Source organism: Podarcis melisellensis (genome assembly GCF_964234715.1).
Source record: "Podarcis melisellensis genome assembly, chromosome: 4".
In the NCBI taxonomy this organism is placed as follows: Eukaryota; Metazoa; Chordata; class Lepidosauria; order Squamata; family Lacertidae; genus Podarcis; species Podarcis melisellensis.
The window spans coordinates 75,428,293-75,451,739 of record NC_138531.1 but is presented as its reverse complement, the minus strand read 5'-3'; the positions used below and the strand labels follow the sequence as shown (position 1 = coordinate 75,451,739).

The following is a 23,447-nucleotide window of genomic DNA, read 5'->3' as shown; positions in this document are numbered from 1 at the left end:
GAGACTCAGCCTGCCACTGCACCAAATTTTGATTTGTTTCCCTTGAGCAATACTTCTAAACATCTGAAAAGCATGAAGGGGGTGTTATTGTTATTGTGATTATTACTGGAGGAATACAACACTGATTTATTATTAATAATATTATCTCTGGTGATTATTTATATAGCAACAAAAATAAATTCTAAGTACTTTTCTACTTCCCCAGTCTGCAGGCTCTTTGGGATCCTGATAGCAAATGTTCAGATCCCAGATCTTAATGACCACAGTGTATTTGTTTGATTGATACTTCTCTCTGTCGGCTCTCAGAGCACTATACATAGCAGTGCTAAAGCAGATTCTTCCCTTCACCCATCTGTCCGACTGCCATTTTTGTCATCCTTATTTACACTCCAGCACACATGTGCAGACCTTAAGATGATTCCAGCCTATGTAACCCCATATCGGTTTGCCCACACCCCATGGGTTATGTTTCCAAACGCCTCTTGGGGGTCCTTCCCCCCCTCCACCCTGATCTATTATTGATTATGTTTGCGCCTTGAGTCGTTTTCCTTTATTAGGCAGTTTATCACCATGCTACCTTTTTTCAGGGAGGAGGAGAAAATTTACGCTCCTGACCATAAATCATTTACAAGGCTGCTGGGCCATTAATGTATTTTTTATGGCTCGGCAAAGAGAAAATAGGAACAAGCCCCCTGGCAGAGCCTTCCTGACCCGTTTCGATTCCCTGGCTCCTATCGCAGACCCTCCGATTCTGGGAGCGAGCAGATGCATCCTTCTGCAGAGATACTGGCAGTTTTCATCTCCCCAGAGGGTCTGCATTGCTGTGTCAGCAAAGGAGTGCATGCTGCCGCCGCCGCTGCTGCTGCCGCTGCTGCTGACTGCACTTGGCACCGATCCGCAACGCAGTGAATCTTTGCTGACTTGGCTCTGCTGAATGAATTTAAACAGAGAAATTGGGGGTGGGAGGAGAGGTTTGAGAGTAAGTGGCATGAGCAGTAGCAGTGTTGCTGCTGCCTGCAGATCCCAAAGAGGAACTTTAATTAGGTTTCTGCCCTCTGTGCTTCTGTGTTACTGATTTTTACTTGACGCTCTGCATTCTCTCCCATAAGTCTGTCTTTCGGGGCTGGGCTGAGAAGGTAGTAGTGGTCATGAAGGTGAGTGAATGAAGAATGCAGTCAGGCATCTGGGGTTCAAATCTCAGCTTGGCTCACGTGGTGTCCTTTGCATCAGGTTGCTCATCTGCAAAGTGGAGGAGATGTTGATGATGTTGTTGCAGACTCTTTGGTTGTGGATGTTACTATGCAAGAGTGATTTTGCTTCTTATTATCTGAGTTAGCCTATCTGCATGGAGTGCATCATTCATGGTCTGTGTTCGGCTAGAAAGACTGACATGAGAACATTAGAAAACTAGTTTGTAGTGAGTCAGACCAGTTGTTGCCTTTAGCTCAGAATTGTCTACGCTGACTGGAAATAGCTCTCTGGGGTTTCAAGTAGGGTTTCTTCCCAGACTTTCCTGGAGATGCCTGGATTTAATCTGGAACTTTTTCCGTGCAAAGCCGATGCTCTACCACTGAGCTACAGACTGACTTTTTTTTGTCATGAATTATCACAATAGGTAGGGGAAAGCATCTATTGTGTATTTAGGAACTGGTTCCTCATCGTATCTGGCAGCCTTGATGCACCAAAGCATGTAGAGTCACTGAATCTTACAAATGCAGCTGTTCCAAAATTCCTCTGCAGGCAAATGAAAGTGCAGGGACCTCAAGGTCTAACTGTTTCAGAAATTAGCAGTCTCTAGACTTGGCCAGTGTCAGATGCATCAGAGAAAAAGCATTAAACCTCCCATAATGTACCTAATTGTGCAATGCTATACCAAGGAGAAGGAGATTAATGCATGCCCCAGAGATTGATGGGGATTGATTAGCTTTACGCAAGCTAATGTCATTCTAGTTGCTATTTTTAGTCCTATCGGTGTACTTTCTTATATTTATAGTCTCACTAATAGTACAAAACAACTTGGATATCATCCTCTAAAACGCAACCACAGTTTAGGCTGGGGGAAGGGCAAGAGCACATGAGGCTGACAAATAAACGTAGAGCGGCCAGCAAAATCCAAATTCTGCACTTTAAATAAACCAGGCAAGTGTGCAGATTTACATAGCTACACACTTAATTTGGTCCCTTTGCTTTATTGCTATACTTTGTGTGGTAACATTTCCTTTTCCTTTTTACAATTTTTCTTTTTAACCATGGATGAAGACAACATTGTGGCTGTTGTAAGATTTATCTTGTGCCTTTCCTTTAAAGAATTGAAGGCAGCATACATCTTTCCACCCCAGCCCCTGCCATTTTACTCTCATAGCAACCTTGTAAGGCAGGTTAGGCTCAGAGAGAGTGGCTGGCCCGAGGTGAGGAAGTGACCTTCTTTGATGAATTGAGATTTAAACTTGGATCTCCTCAGTCCTTGTCCTAAATTCTAACTACTACACCATACTGGAACTAGAAGAACATTGCAGGAGGAGGCAATTTGGTTTATATAGAAAGATGATGCCCAATCCTGTGCACAGTTTGCTCAGAAGCAAGTGTACATGCAGTTTCAGTTTGGGAACCTTTGGAGAGTGCCTGTTGGGCTAAAAGTAAAAGAAAAGGATGGATTATGAGGAATGGGTGCTTAACTCTTTTACTGCCTACTGATTCACGGAGTTCAAACCATAACATGATTCTTTGATCCCACATTCTGTGTAATGAATGGTATGAGGGCAGCTCTGCGAATTTCTGGGCCTCCTTGAAAAGTCTGTTGCAATTTACAGGTGCAGTGTGTTGCAAAGGGTTATTGTACCTACAATTGATACTGTTCTAGTAATTGACTAGCTTTATACTTGTGTAGAGCTGACAGTGAAAGCCCAGGGGCACATAACAGTATCCGAACAACTTTGTGTTAGTGAGCATCATTACATCACAAAAGAATATCTTCCTTCATTGCATTCCAGTTAAGGAAACCTCTGTTCTCAGCTCAAGGATGGGGACTCTTTCTGTTGGCATGCATCGGCCACATTTCTCCACATGTCTGGTGGGGGTGCACATGCCAGCTGGGTGGGCAGTGCCAGAGCTGGCAGGGCATGGAGCCGAAAGTAACTCTTTTAATAAAGCAGAATCACTGAAGCCCATCTTGTGGGCTCAACTATTTTAAGCATATTTATCTTATCGTCTTAAGCTCTGAATTCCTCCTCTTCTCTGTCAGGGGCTGTTTGGCACTGAGAGGAAGGTAGACAGGCCTCCAGTTATCTCTGGAAGCGGCCTCCAAGCAAGGATGGAGAGACTCCTTCCTGCTGTCGGAGAAGGGAGGCTATGCTGCTTTTATCGTTGCTCACAGAGACAGCAGCTGAGTTCAGAGCAACCTGGGTCAGTGGGGCTTTGATAATCAGGCAGTTACTCTGCTTTGTTTCTGCCTGGCCCAGACGTATGCTATCAGCTACAAGAGAGGGGTGTCAGGTGGGAGCAGTGCAGATTTGTGGGTAATGGATGTGGCTGCCAATACATTTGTTGGTAGAGCAGTTTCCAATGCGGAGGAACCTCTCAGGCTTGAGTGGTTCTGAGCATTAATTGTCGCATATGTCTGCTTATTTAGAGCGCTACATGGCATGTAACCATGTACAATGAGTTGTAAAGATAACAACAGCCCTTGTTTTCTGTCAGACCCCCCTGCCCCACACTTCTAAAGATGCTTATGTTAGCTAAGGCTTTTCCTTGCTTTATTAAATCAATATGTAAACAAAGGAGGAGATCCTAGATACCTGCTTTAACAACTGACACTGCAGTTTTGCATTCCGACAAAAAGCGTATTAGATCAGTGGAGGGCTCTAGACGGCAGAAAAACAGCAGAGACCTAATGTATCTCTCCTTTTTCTGGGAAGTGACTCTTGCAGCACCTTGAAATACAAACTCCATGATCCCATGTGAAAAATGCTGCAATGGTAATTTGCAACCAAAGAGAAGTCTGGGCTACATGATCCTCAGCGGCAAATTATGCTGCCAGAGTCATTTGCCTGAAGGAGAGGAAGCCTATTGGATCCCTTTGCTGGCTGCAAATCCATGCCCCCTCCCCACTCCAGTGATAAAACTTTTTTTTTTCCCCTTAGGGAAAGGGGGAAAGGATGGCAAATGTCAAGGGGTTATATCAGTCAGGCTCCTTGAGAGCACCACTCAACACCGAAATGGCTTGATTGATTTTCACAAGAGGCTGCTCAGTTATCTCTAACAGAGTTATGCCTCAGAGAGGTAAGCGTCCTCCAGTCCTTTCCCTCCCAAGAAAACTGGTGTAGTACTGGATTGCTGCCTTCTATTTTGGCTTCTGGCTCTGGAGCTGAACTGATTGGAAGAGGTGAAATTGACAAGGTGCCCTGTTAAAAACTCCTTTCTGTTGAGCCTGATGGAAAATGACCAGCTTTGGCCAGCTTCCACTTCCTTTCCCCCTTTGAGGATTTGTGCACAGACTCTTTGGCTTGGATCCTGAAATAAGTTAACTTAAGAAAGTTTGTGGAAGGAAAGTTTGCAATCCTCTTCTTCCCTCTATAAGCAGTCTCTCTGGAAGGCCAGGCGGGCCTCCTAAACTTCATGGAATGTGCATTGTTGGGGGCTGCTGAGGGAAAGAAGTGATGGGAAACTTTCCTTTGAACTTTCTTAAGTTAACTTAGCTTATGACCCATTTGGGGTGATTCCCCTTTCCTTGCAGGCAATCCCTTCACCCCATCCCATATTGTTCCTTGCACTCTGTTGTTCTAGAGGTCCTCCCTGCAGAAGGTTTTAGGGGACATGAAACTATCATGCTATCAGCTTCCAGAGTTTAATGTAACTTAGGGCGCAAACCATAGGCACATAGGAAACTACCTTATATTGAGTTGGACCTTGTTCCATCCAGCTCATTATTTTCTACCCTGACTGGCAGTGGTTTTCCATGATTTTGGACAGGAGTCTTTTTCTCATCTGTTCTTGGAGATTAAACCAGGACCTGATGTATGCAAGGCAGAGGCTCTGCACAACACCCCACTGAGCAACAGGGAGAAAGTACACATGAGCTGGTGGTTGTATGCAAAGAACTAGTGTAATGCAGTGATTAGAATTTTAGACTTTAACCATGGTTTAAAAATACTTGCTCTATGATCCTGAGCAAGTCACTGTCAGCTTGCACTACCAAACTCCGTGGGGGTGATATGAGACAAAAAAATATTTGCATGCCCTATCAACTGCACAGATGGTTGGGATCCAAATAAAATTAAATGAAGCAAAGCCACCGACTAAGGTCTGGGTGTGCCCTTGTTATTATTAGTGGTCTTAGCTGCCTAGGAAGTAAAAGTCAGGCCCTGACCCAACAGTTCTTGAGAGGTTTGGGGGTTTTTTGTCACAGAAACTGCCTTACTTCATCCCAAAAATTATTTTGCCTTTCTCTGTGATTCATACCAATCAGCAGCACATGCCACAGTGTATTGTTGCTCAGTCTCCAGTCTTTCTTAACATTGTCTTCAAGGTCTGTACTGCTCATTAGCTGTCCTTTCTGGGTTAGAGAAATCTTAACAGTTCAGGCTGGTGTTGCTAAGGTCTGGGAACTAAGTTTTGGAAACATTCACCAACAGGCATTCACGAGCAGATAAACCAAAAGCTTTTTTTCCTAGATGAATACTAATTTTAGACTCTGGCAAAAGTTCATTTTCCTACCCATCTGTCTTGAAATGTTTTCCATTAATTAATTATCACTTGCTGTGGTTTCCTCATGAGCTGTCTCACGGTGTGATGTCATCACCTGATCCAGTAGCGTTTGTGTTTATCCTGCTAGCCTTGCCAGATATATATATATATATATATATATATATATATATATATATATATATATATATTTGCTTTCGTAGATTTTCACGGGTACAGGAATGCAGGTTTTGGTGTCCTCGGGTGTCTTCCCGTGTAAAAGTTGGGGTGTCTAGGCGACGTTTCGACGAGGTCTCACTCGTCATCTTCAGGCTGGTGCTTTCGGCTTCTTGTTACTGGAACAGAGCAGGATCTCAGTGTTTGAGTTCCTATAAATACTGTTGAGGGGGTGTGGTGTATAGCCTCCAATGTTCTGGGCAGAGAGGAAGTTCCCAGGCTAGTGTGCCTTTTCTTCTTTTGTTCCTTAATTACTTGAGGGATATCTTGAGTGATTTCTTGAGTGATATCCTGAGTACCACTTAGGTGGGTCATTAGGTGTGGATTAGTTGCTAAAGTCTTTGTGTCTTGACCTCTTGAACTTTGTGAAGAGTTTTTCTGAGAAGATGGCTGTACTGCACTTAGTTGTGCTCTGGCTTGGCTTCGTGTATAGGGGCGAGCTGTGGTTTTGTGGCCTGTGTCAGCCAGATCTGTGTAGGGATTGCAGGGGGGTGCAGCATCCGGAGGTGCCACCATGGTTTGGCTACTGGATGGTGTCTGTAATTTATCTGTGGAGAGGGTCTGGGTTTGGGTCTGGTGTAGCCAAACCATGGTGGCATCCTGCTCTGTTCCAGTAACAAGAAGCCGAAAGCACCAGCCTGAAGATGACGAGTGAGACCTCGTCGAAACGTCGCCTAGACACCCCAACTTTTACACGGGAAGACACCCGAGGACACCAAAACCTGCATATATATATATATATATATATATATATATATATATATATATGGGGGGATCTTTCAGCATGAGGAAAAAATATCATGGCAGTGATCAACGTTGAATCAACAATAAAACTACATTCATAAAGCAAGCACAGAATTCATTACAAATCAATAGATTAGCTTCATACATCAGCATGGATAGACCTACCACAGGCAAAGCCTAGGTGAACAGATAGGTTTTAAATAGGGTGCCTAAATGCTAATACTGTCTGATGTTCATAGGGAACACATTCCTTGGGAGTGTGCTTGTTAATGCCCTATTGTTATTTATCATTTGAAGGCCAGTGAAATGTCATGGCTAGATGCTGGTAGAAGAGGACTTCCCTTACCACTGCCACGTCCCTGTTCAGCATTCCCACTCCAGAACTGAAATGTGATTTACATTTGTGTTCCCAGAGTTTAGTTTATCCAACCTAGGACCTGGCTTCTTTCCCTCCCCAAGCTGGCCATTTGCACTCTGTTGACACAAAACTTTTAACTGGCTAAATAAATAGATGATTAAGGAACCCTACAACTCTGGACTCAGCTACACTAGTCAAATACATCATTATAACTGAACTGTGTTATAAACATGTGGCACCAGATGGCCCTGTAGAGCAGTAATCAGTCGCCAGTGGGATTTTCCATAAAGAGCTCTTACAACCTTTCTTTCTGTAGCGTTTCTTTTATCTGTACAGATCCAGCCTCTGTTGGTGAGAACCACAACTACAAATTTCACTTCATAACAGAGGAACTCTGAATTGTTTCTTTTGTGCTTTAGATTTGTCTGAACTTGACAGATATGATGCAGCTGCCCTGGACTTCTGCACTGTCTAATATTGTCCTGGTGGAGATCCCACTGAGCCCTGGCACCTTGGGATAGAAGACGGTACACTGATAACAAATACAGTGATTCCTCTCCACCCAACCCAGGGAGCTGGTGCCTCAGCTTCAAAAACTCAAAGACAGTCACTGCCCTTTCTCTGGCCTTGGTGCTTTGTTCCTTGGTGCTTGGAAAGGGCCCCCTTTGCTCCTTCTGGAGCGGATGGCATCCTGGTAGCAGACTGACTCATTCATAGGCCAGAAGGGATTTGTGGCACAGACAACATCCTTCTTGTGCTTTGGCTGTCCTTTCTCTGTCAATGTCATTGATGCCTGGAACTGAATACCTTTGGTGGTGGACTCTTAAGACAGAGACTACACTCATGCAGTCGTGGCCATACTTCTTTGTTATTTTTATTAATCCTCTTTTTTTTGGCCTGAGCCTTTGGTGTAAGGATGAGACCTAAGTCCCAATAATTTTTGTGCCACTGTGTATCCTGGTCCGGTTGCCAAAACCATTTTGTGTAAAAGCAGGACATCTTTTTGGGGAGGAAAAAAAACCCCTGAGAGGAGGACATTGAAGAATAGTTCACTTACCACATTGTATTCTTATGGGCTATGTGTGAGTGTGTTTGTCTTTAAAGAAGGCTCTGGGAATAGAAGGCTTCTGCTGGCTTTAAAAAATGTTTCCCAGCCAAAGCAATGATCTGCCAGACATTTCTCCTACACAAAGGAGAAACGGAATTGCAACATTTATTATTAACTTTGCTGCCTGATGCTTCAGGGCTGGAATGTAAAGCGTTGCAGAGAGCCTCAAAAAACAAAACAAACGAAAAAGGATTCCACTCTGGTCAGGCTGTTAGCAGCTTAGTCCCCTTACTCGTAGCAAGATTGCTCCCCTGGTGCTAATGTAAGTGAGTAGAGTTCTTCTGAGTGTGTATGCAGCATGCTGGTATGTTTCCAAGACTGAACTTTGGAAGTGGAGATGCACCGGCTAATTAAGCGATTTGGTTAGGAAGGTGGCTGCTGTATGTGGGCAGTTTCACTTACCAAGATACTGACTGCCGGGCACTTCTGCACAACCTCATTGCACTGAATGGGATCCTCATTCACTTCTGTGGGTCATATTTATGCCAGAGATGTTTCCATGAGCTGTGGCCTAGTCTACTGCTTGTGTGGGTTAACTGGATGTTACAAATGTGTACCTGGATTCATGTGTGCAGCCAGCATTCATGTATTTACATGTACGCACTGCTGAAAGGTTTAGGATCTTTTGCTGGAGTTACAACATGTGTTTGTTACATAAATACTGTACATGAGTTCCAGCTGCATACATGTGAGAGCAAGTATACACTTGTAACATGCATATTGCTGGCCCTTTAAGGACAACTTCACATCAATGTTGTGTGTGTGTGTGTGTGTGTGTGTGTGTGTATGTATTTTTAGAGTTGATGTGTAAGTGTTGATAAGTATTTTAAAATGTTTTCATGTGGCACTGGCCTACTTGGTTCAGTTAGGCATTTTATTGTTGCTTGCCCAAGGATCGATAGGATGAAAGGTTCATTTATAACTGTAAGTGAGGAAATAAATCAATAAGGTATAAACACACAGGATAAACTTGTGTGTCTATTTTGCCATTTACACCCCCTTTTTTTACACAGAAAAGAAAGCTGTGTAAGAAAACAGTGAAGTATGAAGCTACAGGCGGCAGTTTTTGATATTTGGGGTCAAGGGTGGGATTGGCTTGTACTAGAATCTGCAGTTTGGCTGACCAGCTCTACAGCATCCCACAGTTCTTAGTAGCCTAGTAGGATGAACCACTGCAGAGGCCTCTGGGTATCAGAATTTAGAAGCTTTGGCAAAGGCTGTGGCCTATCCAGTGTAAATCTATCTGTCCCCAAAGCATGACCAACAGGGCCAACTGGGAGGGCCTGATCTACTCACAGAGGACCTGAACACTCTCGAACATAAATGATTATTTTAGGATTACTTGGGGCCTGGCATGGAGAGTATGGTTCCAATAATTCTCCCAAACATGCACAGATGGATTAAGGGCTTTTGCAGAGTCTGAAGTCTGCACAGATTAAGTTGTATACATGTGTGAGGAAAGGCTGATCTACACTGTTTAAATTGCTTCCATTACAAAACCTTCAAGGCACTGGAGTGTCCTGACAATGTTATTGGTATGCACTAATACTTAGGGCTGAGGAATATGTACAGTGGTACCTTGGGTTAAGAACTTAATTCGTTCTGGAGGTCCGTTCTTAACCTGAAACTGTTCTTAACCTGAAACACCACTTTAGCTAATGGGGTCTCCTGCTGCCGCCACATCGCTGCTACGCGATTTCTGTTCTCATCCTGAAGCAAAGTTCTTAACCCGAGGTACTATTTCTGGGTTAGCAGAGTCTGTAACCTGAAGCGTCTGTAACCTGAAGCATCTGTAACCTGAGGTACCACTGTACCTATAAGTGCAAGGGGGTGGTTTTGACTATCTAAAACTATTCAGATTTCACCTAGAAGTCCAGATAAATAATCCAACGTGTCTCAACTCATTCTGAATGGGAAAGAAGTTTGCTCACTCCTAGTTTGCCATTTAATCACATTTATGCAAATAGCTGGTGATTACACCTTGGTTGGAGAATCAGTAGACTTGAGGTCAAACTAGATGAGATGTTAATCACACAGCGATTGTGTGGTTAGCTTTTGAATAAATTACAGGTGCAGGAACAGGAGCTAATCTGGATTGGGACCCTGGCAGGGGAGGGCAGGGGAGGTTTAACCCTTTGACACACACCCCTGCCTCATTGTCCCATTATGGATGAGGACATTCATGTCTTCAGTTTACTTTTTTAAAAGCTATTGCTAATTGCATGGTATTGATGTCTCATCTGGTTTGGGCCTCAGGTATTTAAGCTTCTTTTAGTGGGAATTCTGCTGTTAGGATTCAGAAGATACGAACATAGGAAGTTGCCCTGTATGGAGTCCGGCAGTTGATCATCTAGCTCAGCAATATTTACACTGACTGTCTGTGGCTGTTCAAGGCTTCAGACTGGATACATTATCCGTTCTACCTGGGGGTGCCTGAGACTGAACCTGTGTGCAAAGCAGATGTTCTACCACTGAGCTAAGATGATGATGATGATGATGATGATGATGATGATGATGATAATACCCCGCCCATCTGACTGGGTTGCCCCAGCCACACTGACCGACTTCCAACATAATAAAAACACTTCCAAGGAAATATAATAAATGAACAGATAGAGAATAAAAATACCACATGTATACCAAGTGTTACCACCCCACCCCAGCTTCCCCCTTCTTCTTCCCCAATTTCATTCTGTATACAACACTAACGACTCACTTCAAATGTAAAAAAAGATTCTACAACCAGAAAAAGACAAGGCATGTACTTTTGTAAAACAAAAGTTTAATAAAAATTGTTTGTTTGAAAAAAAAGAGCAAAACATCAAACATAAAAAACTTCCTGATACAAGACTGCTTTCAAAGGTCTTTGGAAAGTTGTGTAGTTGTTTATCTGTTTGACATCTGATGGGAAGGTGTTTCACAGGGCAGGTGCCACTACCAAAAAGGCCCTTCCCTAGGATAAATATATTTCTGAATGCAAATAGGTTGTGGGGTGTAAATAAATGTAGTGGATTGTAAGCCTGTGGGCAAGAACTGTTGTGAATTATTATAAAGCTTGTAAAGTGCTCAGCACTAGTTAAAGACTCTGGAAATAACAAATGGTGGCGGTGGTGGAAGGCATGGCTAGAACAAGGAGCTTGTTGAGAGCAGTTCCTTTTTTCATTTTGCTTTTGCTTTGTGCACTTCAATGGTGCTGCATTCATTTGTGCCTCAGAACCAGCCTGTCCCAACAAAAGCAGATGCAAACTCAGCATACGTTCCTCCTCCATACTCCCTTGCCACCTTTCCTACGTTTACCTGTCAGAAGCAGTTGTTGTGTGCGCCATCCCCATCTGTAGCCCTGCAGCTGCTATTTAGCTTAGCAATACGAATCTTTGTCTTCTAGATGCCTCCTGCATCCTGCGCACCAAGAGCCAGAGAGGTGCCACAGTCTGTCCTGGATTGCTCCAGACAGTGGAAAGTCTTGGAAAGTGGGCCAAAGCAGTGGCCTCATTGCGGGGAGGGGAGGGAAAACAGGAGAGGAAGTGAGGATGTTCAGGGTCACAGCAGGGAAGATGGGAAGCTCACTCGCGCATTTGTGCACCTACTAAGTATGTATGTCATTGCAGGCAAAGGTTGAAAAATGGTCTCCTGGATAAATGCAGCATGTCACCTTGGTGCCTCTTTCTTTACAGGTCTAGTGAGTCCCCTGGAAGTGTTTATGAACACAAGGAGTGTTGAAGTTGCTCGGGGCCAGACGGCGGTCCTGCCCTGTACTTTTACCACCAGTGCTGCGCTTAATAACCTTAACGTCATTTGGATGGTCACGCCACTCTCCAATGCCAACCAACCTGAACAGGTACCAGACTCTTGGTGGAAACACAGAACTAGTTGGCCAAAACTCCCCCCCCCCCAACAATAGGCTCATAAGATGGCTTATAAATCAATGCAAATAATAGAAGACTTGCCCTTCAGTTTACAATCTAGTGCTGCATCAGTTGTGCTGGTTTCCCCCAATTACGTTCTGAAAATGTGGAAAGCAGCCAGATATAGCCACAAATGCCCTTTTTTGGCTGTAATGTGTGAATGGACATCTTACAAGTGTGTCTGATGAAGCTCTGGGGAGTTTCTGTAGCATATGTTTCTGAGACCCACACATTGACTGTTGGTGTTTCGGATATCTTCTCTGTGTTCAGCCACATCCAGCATGGCCAATGATCAGAGGTAATGGGAGTTGGAGTCCAGGAAATTCTGGAGACTACAGCATTGGCTACCCATACCCTAGGGTGTAGGAGTGCAGCAGACAGAGGAACTTCTGTATGAGGAACTTCTGATTTGAGCCTTGTGGTGCCAAACTGGCCACTGGGTGTTGCTAAGAAGTAAGAGCATGAGCAGAGACTTATAACTCACTTGATGTAGTATTCAGATAATCAGATATAGTACAGGAATGATTGGTGAAAGGGCCTAAATCTGGAGAAAGGCATGCAGAGGGTTGGTGGTGGAATAATTTAGTTACTGCATTCTTTTTTGTTTAGTTATGCATTTATTTGCTTTTCATTCTATTTCATGACTGATTTGGAACTTTTTCCTTACCTTATTCCTATTTGCTTTTGATGGGACGCCCAGCTAATTTTCTACTTCCTTTAACTCTGATACTTTCCAATAACAGCTTACAGTCTACTGGTAGGAAATAAAATGAAATTCAATTGAAAGTCTAGTTTTTTCTCATTTCTTTACATTGAATTCTGCTGGAATAGCCTATACAGGTCATAGAAAGGTTTCTGGGGGAGGGGGAGGAGAGAGGGAACAGTTAGGCTGTGCCTGTGCATCTTTTTTTGATTACATCAGACTTGTCAGATTTCAGATAGGTGAGACAATGGCTCCCTATTTTATAGATAATTTGTTTCATTTTGTTTCATTTTTTAAAAATGAATGCAAACTCAGGTTTATGCTTGTTATTGAAATACACTGGAATACATGAAGAAATTATTATTATTATTATTATTATTATTATTATTATTATTATTATTATTATTATTGAATTTATATACCACCCTATACCCAGAGGTCTCAGGATGCTTTACAAAATAAAATCAAAATATAAAACTACAAAATACATAATCAAAATAGCAACTACAACAAAATAAGCCCCCCCCCAAAAAAACAACTCACATTTTAAAAAGGCATAGGATGTTAATCAAATCATCCAAAGACCCAGTTAAAAAGGAACGTTTTTGCTTGGTGCCTAAAGGTGTATAATGAAGGTGCCAGACAAACTTCCCTGGGGAGAGCATTTCACAGATGGGGAGCCACTGCAGTGAAGACCCGTTCTCGTGTTGCCACCCTCCAGACCTCTCAAGGAGGAGGCACACGAAGAAGGGCCTCAGTAGATGATCTCAGGGTCCGGGTAGGTTCATATGGAAAGAGGCAGTCGTTGAAGTATTGTGGTCCTGAGCTGTTTAAGGCTTTATAGGTCAAAACTAGCACTTGGATTTGGGCCCGGAAGCTAATTGGTAGCCAGTGCAGTCGGACCACGATCAGTGTAATATACTCAAACCGTCTCGCTCATGTGAGCAACGTGACTGCTGAATTCTGCACTAGCTGAGGTTTCCAAACTGTCTTCAGAGGCAGCCCTTGTCAGTGTTTGTAAAAAGCAAAAAAAAAAAAAAAAGGAGGAAAGGGTTCTGACCTCCCTTAGTCTCCTCAGCCTGGTCCTCGGACCCTTGTCAGCACAAAAGAGTCCACAAGAATACCCTTGCAGAGTTTTATTCTTTAAAGTCTTTGTGCAAAAGCAACTGAACAACTATACACACCAGCACTAACCCACCAGCCAACCAACCAACCAACCAACCAACCCAAACACCAGCAACCAAACTAACATTTCTCACTCTATATATACAACTTGGTGCAGGCCGCTGAGTGGCCATTTTAGCCGTGACAGACCTATGCATAACGCATTGCAGTAATCTAACCTTGAGGTTACCAGAGTATAGGCAACAGTAGTTAGGCTATCCCTGTCTAGATAGGGACGTAGCTGAGCCACCAGCCAAAGCTGATGGAAGGCACTCCAGGCCACTGAGGCCACCTGAGCCTCAAGTATCCTGGAGTGCCCCCAAGCTACAAATCTGCTCCTTCAGAGGAAGTGTAACCCCATTAAGAGCAGGCGTTCTCCCACCCATTAGCAGTGCCTCAGTCTTACCTGGATTGAGTTTCAGTTTGTTGGCTCTCATCCAGTCCATTACTGAGGCAAGACGCTGGTCCAGCACTTCCACTGCCTCAGCTGCAGATGTAAAGGAGAAATAGAGCTGAGTGTCATCAGCATACTGCTGACAACAAACTCCAAACCTCCAGATAACCCCACCCAGCAGTTTCCTGTAGATGTTGAACAACGTGGGGGATAGGATTGAGCCCTGCGGAACCCCACGTTGAAGGTTCCACAGGCCTGAAAAGCACTTAAAAAATTGGCTTTGTAATTTGGAATTTATGCGATGTGATTTAATTTGATGTGATTGGCCAGTTAATAAAAATTATTATTTTTTTTTAAAAAAGAAAAGCACTCCCCAAGCAACACCCTCAAGGAATGACCAAGTAGGACTGGAACCACCACAAAGCAGTGCCACCCACCCCTAGTTCAGCAGTTGTTTCAGAAGGATACCATAGTTGATGGTATTGAAAGCTGCTGAGAGGTCAAGAAGAATTAACAGGGACACATTTCCCTTGTCTCTCGACAGAGGTCATCATACGGGGCGACCAAAACAATCAATACGTATACATTTGAATTGAAATACACACACACACACACACACACACACACACACGTTGGTAAATACTGCTGCTTTTTCTTGTGCTGATTTACCAAAACGTAAAATAACACATGCAAAACAGTAAAACGGCACACAAAAATGAATCTTGATGCAAATGCATAAAAGCCGCTTTATTTTCCCCTAATGCATTCTGCACATCGTTTTTATGTGTGGGTGGGTGAATGTGAAAGAACAGACCATGTTCAATAGTACAAAATTTGCAAATATAAAATAGTAACAGAGAAGGGTTCCTAATGCATCGGTTCCACTTTGGAAATGAGACCATGTATTCCAGAACTCCAAAATGCAGAGGAGGGAGATATGCAAACTCCCTCCCTGCTTATAAGCCTTTTTGTGTCCTCCTTCTAAATAGAAAGACATATAAAATTGACTAGGCTTGACTCTTCCCTTTAGGGGAACACTTCCTTGTGGTTTCCCCTATATCTTTTAAATCTATTGTGCAAATACTTCTCCATGGTAGCAAAAGTAGTAGCAGTGCGTAGTAAGTACCCAGGAGCTCCATATGGCTTATCTTACCCTCAGAACACAATTGTTGTATTTTAATTGCACTAAAACCACAGGACACTGAAGCCTCTGTATAATGAGTGAACAAGTCCTCTTTTAACCGTTGCTTTGTTAAGGAGAAGTGTCATATCTTTGTTTTTCAGGTTATTATTTACCAGGGGGGTCAGATTTTTGATGGTGCACCCCAGTTTTATGGGCGAGTGGGGTTTGCAATGACGATGCCAACCACCAGTGCCTCCATCTTCATCAACAATACCCAGCTGTCAGACACTGGGACTTACCAGTGTTTGGTCAACAATCTACCAGACCGAGGTGGCCGGAATATTGGAGTCATTGGGCTCAACGTCTTGGGTATGTGCTTTGCTCTATTCCAGACCACTGATAATCATGAAAAGCCTGAAACAGGAGGCTGGTTTTCCTTGAAATTTGAAATAGCTAGTCTGCCACATAATGGCACAGGTGGGACAAAATGTTGGGCTCTGTGAGTTCAAAACTACTTTCAGATGGTGGAATATTAGACCTTCAGGGGTGTAAGCCTAAAAACGAAACAAGGGAGCTTCCCCTCTCCTTCACATACTGTAACAAGTATCAGAAAGCACTGGATGTTTTCTTGCAGAGGAGAATTTCACCTCAAGTGGCTTTTCCCATTGTAGTACATGGTGACAGGAAAAGGTGCACCGGGCAGACGTTTCTATTTTGTGTATTTGTGACCTTTAGGGAAAGAAGCCTAATTAGCATGGGGACAAAGCAAACCTTGGCTCTCTAGATCTAAGCTTCTGCTCCTGCCATCACTTAACAGGGGTCTGCTGTGAGTGACGTGCGCAAAGATCCAAACCAGAGGGTGGTGACAGGAGCACTGTCCAAAACAAGTGAGGTTGAATTCCAGGGAAGGCAGATCAGGGTCTGTGGAGTTAAGAGGCCAGCCAAAAATTAAGTTAGACAGAGGCCGTGGTTCAAGACAACAATGAGGAGAAAGAGGAGAAGGAGTTTGTCAGAGACCTCACATTTGAGACAAGTGGCACAGACTGAGAATTGGGCTCTGAGCCTCAGATTTTAAAGGGTCTGCTGACTGGTGATTCATCCTACGTGGAACTCTTGGAGGCCAATTTACCAGGCTGTAAACCCAATGAAGTAGAGTAGGGCCTTTCAGTCCATGGGTTGGATTGATTCCTGGCCAACCAAGAAGAGTCAAGTGAGTGGGGCTAAAATGTTCCTGGGGCCTTAGGGATTTTTATTTTATTTATTGTTTTGCCTCAGTCAACTTTTACTTCCTCACATAAACAGACAATTTATTAGGGTGGGGTACTCCCTTCATTAAACCTTTGTTTCCAATTAAAGGGGGAATTCATTGCCATTGATAGAGGAGGAAGAAAATAATTTGACTTATGGTGTATACTTCATAAATGTAAAATAATATGAGGTGGTAGATTTTATGTGTCTTTCATATTATTATTATTTTTAAAAAAACTTCCTTAAAGGTAAGCCAGCAGCCCTCAGACCCACTACCTTGTATTACTGTATTACTTTAGGCCCCAACCCACAGAAGCGATTTCTCTTCTTAATCCTTTCAAAAACAGCACCCTGGAATCCACCAAGCATTCAGATCAGTTCTACTATTTATCAACTTTCTGCCCAATATTTTGAAGTATTTATGATATTACTACTACTACTACTACTACTACTACTTGACATCACAGGAGGAGAGGCTCACTGACCATTTCCACAAAATTCCTTAGTCTATGCAGTTGAGCAAAACATGCTCATTCCAGTTTAAGTACTGACAGCAGTTGTAGTACTTGCTGCGTTAAATACAAGTGGGAGAAACGAGGGAATGCATGTCTCTGGTTCACTTTTATCATGTCCCTAATTTTTAATTGAAAAAATTACTTGATGTTTCCAAAGTTATCGTATCTTATTTTTCTCAACAGTTGTGTTATCATTTTGCAAAAGGAATAACATGAAACCTCCCATCTTCATTCTGCTACCAGAATTGGCTTAAAGCAAAAAGTTTTAATGATATCTTTATTGTATAAGCTGGTGGGGAGCTGCAGATGTTGTTCTTCCCCGTAGAGGACACTAATCGAAAATGGCCACAATTAAGTCAGCAGTTATGACTGAGCTGGCTCACTAGCTACAAAAGCCTTAGCAGGTGACCTCGCCTGTTGCTTCCCCTATTAGTCTTAAGCCATCTGTATCTTTTGTTTTCTCAGCCTGCCTTTTTGTTCTCTCTCTTTTTAAAAAAATCAAATCAAATCTACCCATACTCCATTATTCCAATCCTTAAGTTCATTTCTCCACATTTCTCTATCAGTTTGAATTTCCCCCAAATAAAGTCCCCATGAAAATTAGCAGTTGTGTTCAAATTCATCCTACCATAAACATTTTTATGCACTTTTGTATAATATACACATTTCTGCAATTTCCCCTAATACAATGGATTTTTGTATGTGATTTGCCCTAAAATATGCATGTATATGCTCTCTTCATTTTTGTACACTTTACTTGGCTGGGGAACCACATTACAAAATTCATACAGCTGCAAATTTTGAAGGATATTTTTTTGGGGGGGATGTGAAATCTGTAAGTTTACCTTCAGTTGTGAACTGAATTGAATTTCTCTCCCACCCCTCCTCCTCCAGGGCCTAGAGTCCTGACTGGTCACACTTTTCTGTTGAAAGCAGCTCCTGACCTAACTGTTGCTCTGCCATCTTTTCTTCCTGCAGTTCCTCCATCTGCCCCAGTCTGCAGAATTCAGGGCTCTTTGAACATTGGCAGTGACATCACGCTGACATGCAGTTCAGAAGAAGGCATCCCTCGGCCAACCTATTACTGGGAAAGACTGGACAGTGCCCCCAAGTTGCCCCCGACAGCCACACAAGGTGATCATTGCATCCCCCCACCCTACAACTGCATTTTCCAAGAGAGTTGGTCTAATTTTCCCTTCACTTGTTCTGCTGGCACTAAGATCACAACTTTATGTGGTCTATCCCAAACTGCTGATGGACTGACTACCTGGGTTTCAGGGCAGGAAACACCAGATCCAAGAAGGTCACAGCGGGGAGGGGAGTGATAATGTTGCTGTGATAAGTGCAGAAACTCACTAAAAATAAAGAATAGGGAGAAAATACACTGTCCAAAATAATGAAAGCAACTGAGCCTTTAGAGTACTGGGTGCCCTCTAGTGGAAATTCTAATCATAGTATTAAAAAAGCACACATACCTTAGAGCAGGGGTGGTCAACCTTTCTGCCCAACGTGCCATAAATCCACTCCACAGCATGAGGCAGTGCCACTGTAGGGTACTGCAGTCTGCACAACTCCCATTATTGTTGTGCAGTCTTGTCTCTAGCCTGTTGAGCCTGGGAGTGCAGTGCAGAAGAGGCAGGCCTGAGTGCTGTGCCATAATAGTTGGCTTGCAGAACTGTGCTGCAGCTCAACCACCCTTACTTTAGAGATGCATGCTTCATGTCTATTAGGATTTGAATTAACGAGCCAGCCCAATATTCATCTCTTGCATTCCTGCTGATGGTTCCACTCCAGTCTGTGAGTGAAGGCTAGTTCACAGATGCTAAAAAAAAAAGTGGTTTGCAAAGTGTGTGGAATGAATATGAGCATGTGGGTGAAGCAGCCATAGGATCATGCACAAACAACCATGTATTGATTGTGCACTTTGGTGGTGTACTGAAATATTATCTTATATTGAAAAAAATCATATAGTAAAGCAATCATTTAATTGATATATTGTGTTCCCCCAGTGCCACCTGCATTACTGTTTGCCAACTCATTATATCCTAGGGTTATATCCTAGGGCTGTGCTGAATGCTCACAGGTAAATACTTTCGTTGCAAAAGGGGCGCATTCATGAGCCTCCAGATATATTTCCTCAAATACCGTATTTTTCGCCCTATAGGATGCACTTTTTCCCCTCCAAAAATGAAGGGGAAATGTGTGTGCATCCTATGGGGCGAATGCAGGCTTCACCGACCCCTCTCGCTCTCCAGGCTTCAGGAAGCTCTGCGCAACCCTCGGGAGACCGGCGCAACTTCGCACCGGGCTCCCGAGGGCTGCGCAGAGCTGCCTGCAGTCCCGGGCTTCGCACAGCTCTCCGCAAGCCTGGAGAGACCGGGGCGACTTCCCGCCAGGCTCCCTAGGCTTGCGGATAGCAGGCTGTTCTTGGGGCTGGGGTCGGGGGAAGCTCAGGCTTCCCCAACGCCAGCCCTGCGCCTGGGGGGAAAATATTTTTTTTCCTTTATTCCCCCCCCCCAAAAAAAAACTAGGTGTGTCCTATGGGGCGGTGCGTCCTATGGGGCGAAAAATACAGTATTTAGCTGTGCTCATGCCTGTTTTCTGCTGTTCACTGCCTGTGTCAATAGGTCCTGGTGTAGATTTTATTTCTTTCTGGGAATAGTTATCCCAGACAATCAGGCTTCATGTAGCTATGGTGATAATATCAGAAGAACATGAGGTCACAAGATGTTATCACAAAGCCAATTCAAGGTGAGGGCAGTGTGTTTCCTTCCATCACTCAGAGTGAGTAAGAACTTTCATCCTTTTTGTGCAAACACACCCTGAAAAAATGTCAAAAGGAGTGATGGGGGGGGGGGTAAAAGTGGCCACAATCACACACACACATAGGCCCTTTTAGCTGATATGTTTAATATTATTTTGTTACATTGCTTTCATGTTTTTAATTGATTTATGTGATGTTTCACTGGTCCAGCTCACACATACCACTAAACTACTAAGGCATAGTATAATGTTATGAGTCACAGTGAGCCTCAGGATTCCACACAACCCTTACCTCTTCTCTTCTAGTGTGGTCATCAACTTCCACTTCCATTTCAGATTAGCCACAGCTCAGTTGTTTCATCAGAACCCTGAACTGCAGTTAATTTTAAGTATGGTTTGCAGAAACAAGCCAACTTCTTAAACTATGATTTGAAGCTGGTTTGTTTCTAGAAACCATATTTTAAAATTAACCACAGTTTGTTTGTTTGTTTGTTTGTTTGTTTGTTTGTTTGTTTAGATAACATGGCAAGCTGTAGCTAATCTAAAGCAGAAGCAAAAGTTTTCGAACTCCTTGTGGTCACATCAGAAGGGAGGGCTGAGTGTGCAAGCCTGAGACTCACCTAGGATCATTGTACTGAGCTATGTTCTAGCACTACACCCAAATCAGCCCACTGTTTTACACTTTGTTTGGACCTCAAAATCAGATATGGCTCTTGATTAAGGATCTGAAAATGTTTTTTTTTTCCTTCTGGAATGATAAAAAGCTGAGTAGTTGACAACTGCATTTGAGTTCCTTGTAAGAACAAGTGTTAGCTTGTTGATGGTCCTTGCTAGTTATCTTGCCTTATTCTCTTATCCTCAGCTTTCACATACATAAAAAAATAATCTTTAAGAAGAAAATGTCCACTGTAAGCTCCTTAAACCTTAATCTTGTCTGTTTCTGATGCTTTCATCTAAAGGTTATTTTCTAATTTATCTCTTAAGAGTCTTGCACAGAATTTACGATTTACTGGATTTGCCTTTTCAAGGCTGCATTGAAATGGCTGTCTTTCTCTCCACCCCCCACATACCACGTCTCTAATTTAATTTATGTTTTTTCCTTCCTTCCCATCTAGACCAAGTTCAGGGTACAGTCATTCTGCGCAATATTAGCACTGTGTCATCAGGACGTTACCAGTGTGTGGCTTCTAATGTCATCGGAAGCAGCACTTGTTCTCTTGAGGTTCAAGTGATTACACGTAAGTCAGTTTTAATGAGGGACTTGTCTTGCACAAGTCAGCCTCATGTCTCGTTGCCTGTCAGAGGTTAAGTCACATGTTGGATGCAAGCAGGGTATTCTTCTTACAGGAGCAGTATGTTGCCCCTCCCAACTTCCTCCCCATGCATTACACAGACATGGAGAAAGCAAAAGAATGAGTGTCTTCCTTCTGTTTTCCCAGTCTCTGTGGTAATGTGAGAAATGAGCAGTCCTCAGTCTTGTTTGTAGTAAGATTTGGAAGCCTCTCCCCAGGCTCACTTGCCCCATCATGAATGAGATCCTTGAACCCCATTTTTTATGTTGAAGCAGGTAGCGGGAAAGCAGAAGCACATCTTCTAGTAATGCATGAAACTTTGCTGCATGTGTGGAAATTTGTAGTCCGGAGTAAGAGATGCTAATCCTGTAAATACCTCATTTTTATTTATTTAACAGATTTATGCACCACTTCATAGCATTAAGCCATCAAAGTCTTGTACAGAATAAAAACAGGATAAAACATAGTAACATTATTTCAGCAAACTCTAAAAACAATAAAACCATCTTTACAAATTTCAAAAACAACAAAAGGATTTCTACAGATATAAAAATGTTCTATAAGTGACTGGGTAAGTTATATTAAGAAAGCCTTCTTAAATATAGATGTCTTCAGTAACACCTAAATCTTATGACAAAAGTAAGGCGCTTGAGATGCAAATACTGGAAAAGGAAAGGAAATAGAATTTGCTCAGGGCAAAAGAAAATGGGTTGATCCTGCTGCTTGCTTCTTCTTTTTAAAGAGCATGTTTGGGAATGAAACCTAATGCTTTGCACCAGGTATTTGGACCCATTCTAAAAATAACCAGAGGCCCCCCACCACCACCCACTGTATTGAAAGTGCAGTGTTTTTTCACACTGCACTGGAAGCTCAGAGCCCATCTATCACTGGATATAATTTTCTTCATTTTCGAGGGTGACTGCTGATAATTAACCATGTAGAAGATACCCTGCAGATGCCCACTGCATCTGCACATGATGCCTTTCGCAACTAATGGCAACTCCAGGTGGGTGTGGGTGGGCATTGGATGGGGCTGCAGCACAATGGGTAGACTCCCTCCCCTACACAATGGCCCCAGCCCAAATGGATGAAAAAGCCCCACAGCTGCCTTCAGCAAAAGAAAACTAAACCCAATCACAGCTCTCCTTTGTAAGAGCTAGTTTGGTTCTCAGAGCTGTGGCCTCTGATATAGCTAAGGGGTCATTCTTTTTTTTTTTACCCATCACCCTATCACCAACCTTCAGGCATGTGAAAAGTGCCCCGGCATGCTAGGCCTTCTTGGTCGTGTTTGGGAGCGAACAGAGCCATTTCATGCCACCAAAACTAGAGCAGGAGGTACTCAGGAAGGTACATGCCCAGAGGCATCCAGTGGGGCAAGAATTTGGGACAATATCTGCCCACTACCACCACCATGCTGCAACAAAGATTTGAGGAGCGCATGAGACAGCATCTGGAGATGTCTCTGAGCTGCACTTACTTGCCACATTTCTGAGCTGTGAAACTCCAGAGCATTATTGGTTCTGGGGAAACGTTAACCCCTTGCTGCAGCAGAGGTCTTGTTTGAATGGGCTGTAGTAGGCTCCATCCTGAGAGTGCTTCTGCCCCACTTGTCTCTTGGGGTCCCACACTGGACAATAGCTTGTGATGGAGTGATACAAGAGATATAAACCTGGGCTCTCCTGATGCTGAAAACCTGCTGAGGCTTGGCTGAACTTGCTCCATACCTTTTCCCTACGCTGTCTTCTCATGTATTCCATGTCCCACACAGCTCACCCCCGGAGCTTTGGCCTGATTGCTGGAGCTGCAGCTGCAGGGGTCTTGGTGCTCATCATCTGCATCACCGTGGTGGCTGTGACACTCTTTTACTGGAAGAACAAACACAAGGAGGAAGAGGAGGAGGAAATTCCTAATGAGATAAGGTTTGGCCTTTGACAAGATATTGCTCTGTCCCTTCCTTTCCCCCATCATCTTCTTCATTTATTACAAAAAATTAAATACCACTTATTTAAAAAATATATTGTAGTGGTTTACAAAAAAGTACATATAGCTGCACAATAAAAAACATACAAAAAGAGTTAAAATAAGAAATCAGCTAACTATTATGGAAATATATATTTTGAATTGCCTGCATAAGAATGGAAAAGTTTTTAGCAGGCGTTTAAAAGTTGGCACAGAAGGTGCCTGCAGAATCTCTGTTGGCAGAGTTTTCCACAA

At 43.2% G+C, this 23,447-nt stretch overlaps 1 protein-coding gene across 1 annotated transcript in view; it reads left to right on the top strand.

The window, feature by feature from the left end:
- The window catches only part of IGSF11 (immunoglobulin superfamily member 11), a 175,036-nt gene that overhangs the window by 147,896 nt on the left and 3,693 nt on the right, over positions 1-23,447 (top strand). The window contains exons 2-6 of the mRNA XM_081909442.1: positions 11,801-11,964; positions 15,577-15,784; positions 18,157-18,312; positions 21,057-21,179; positions 23,002-23,152. Coding sequence (XP_081765568.1) covers positions 11,801-11,964; positions 15,577-15,784; positions 18,157-18,312; positions 21,057-21,179; positions 23,002-23,152 — 802 coding nt within the window. The remainder of the gene's footprint in view (positions 1-11,800; positions 11,965-15,576; positions 15,785-18,156; positions 18,313-21,056; positions 21,180-23,001; positions 23,153-23,447) is intronic.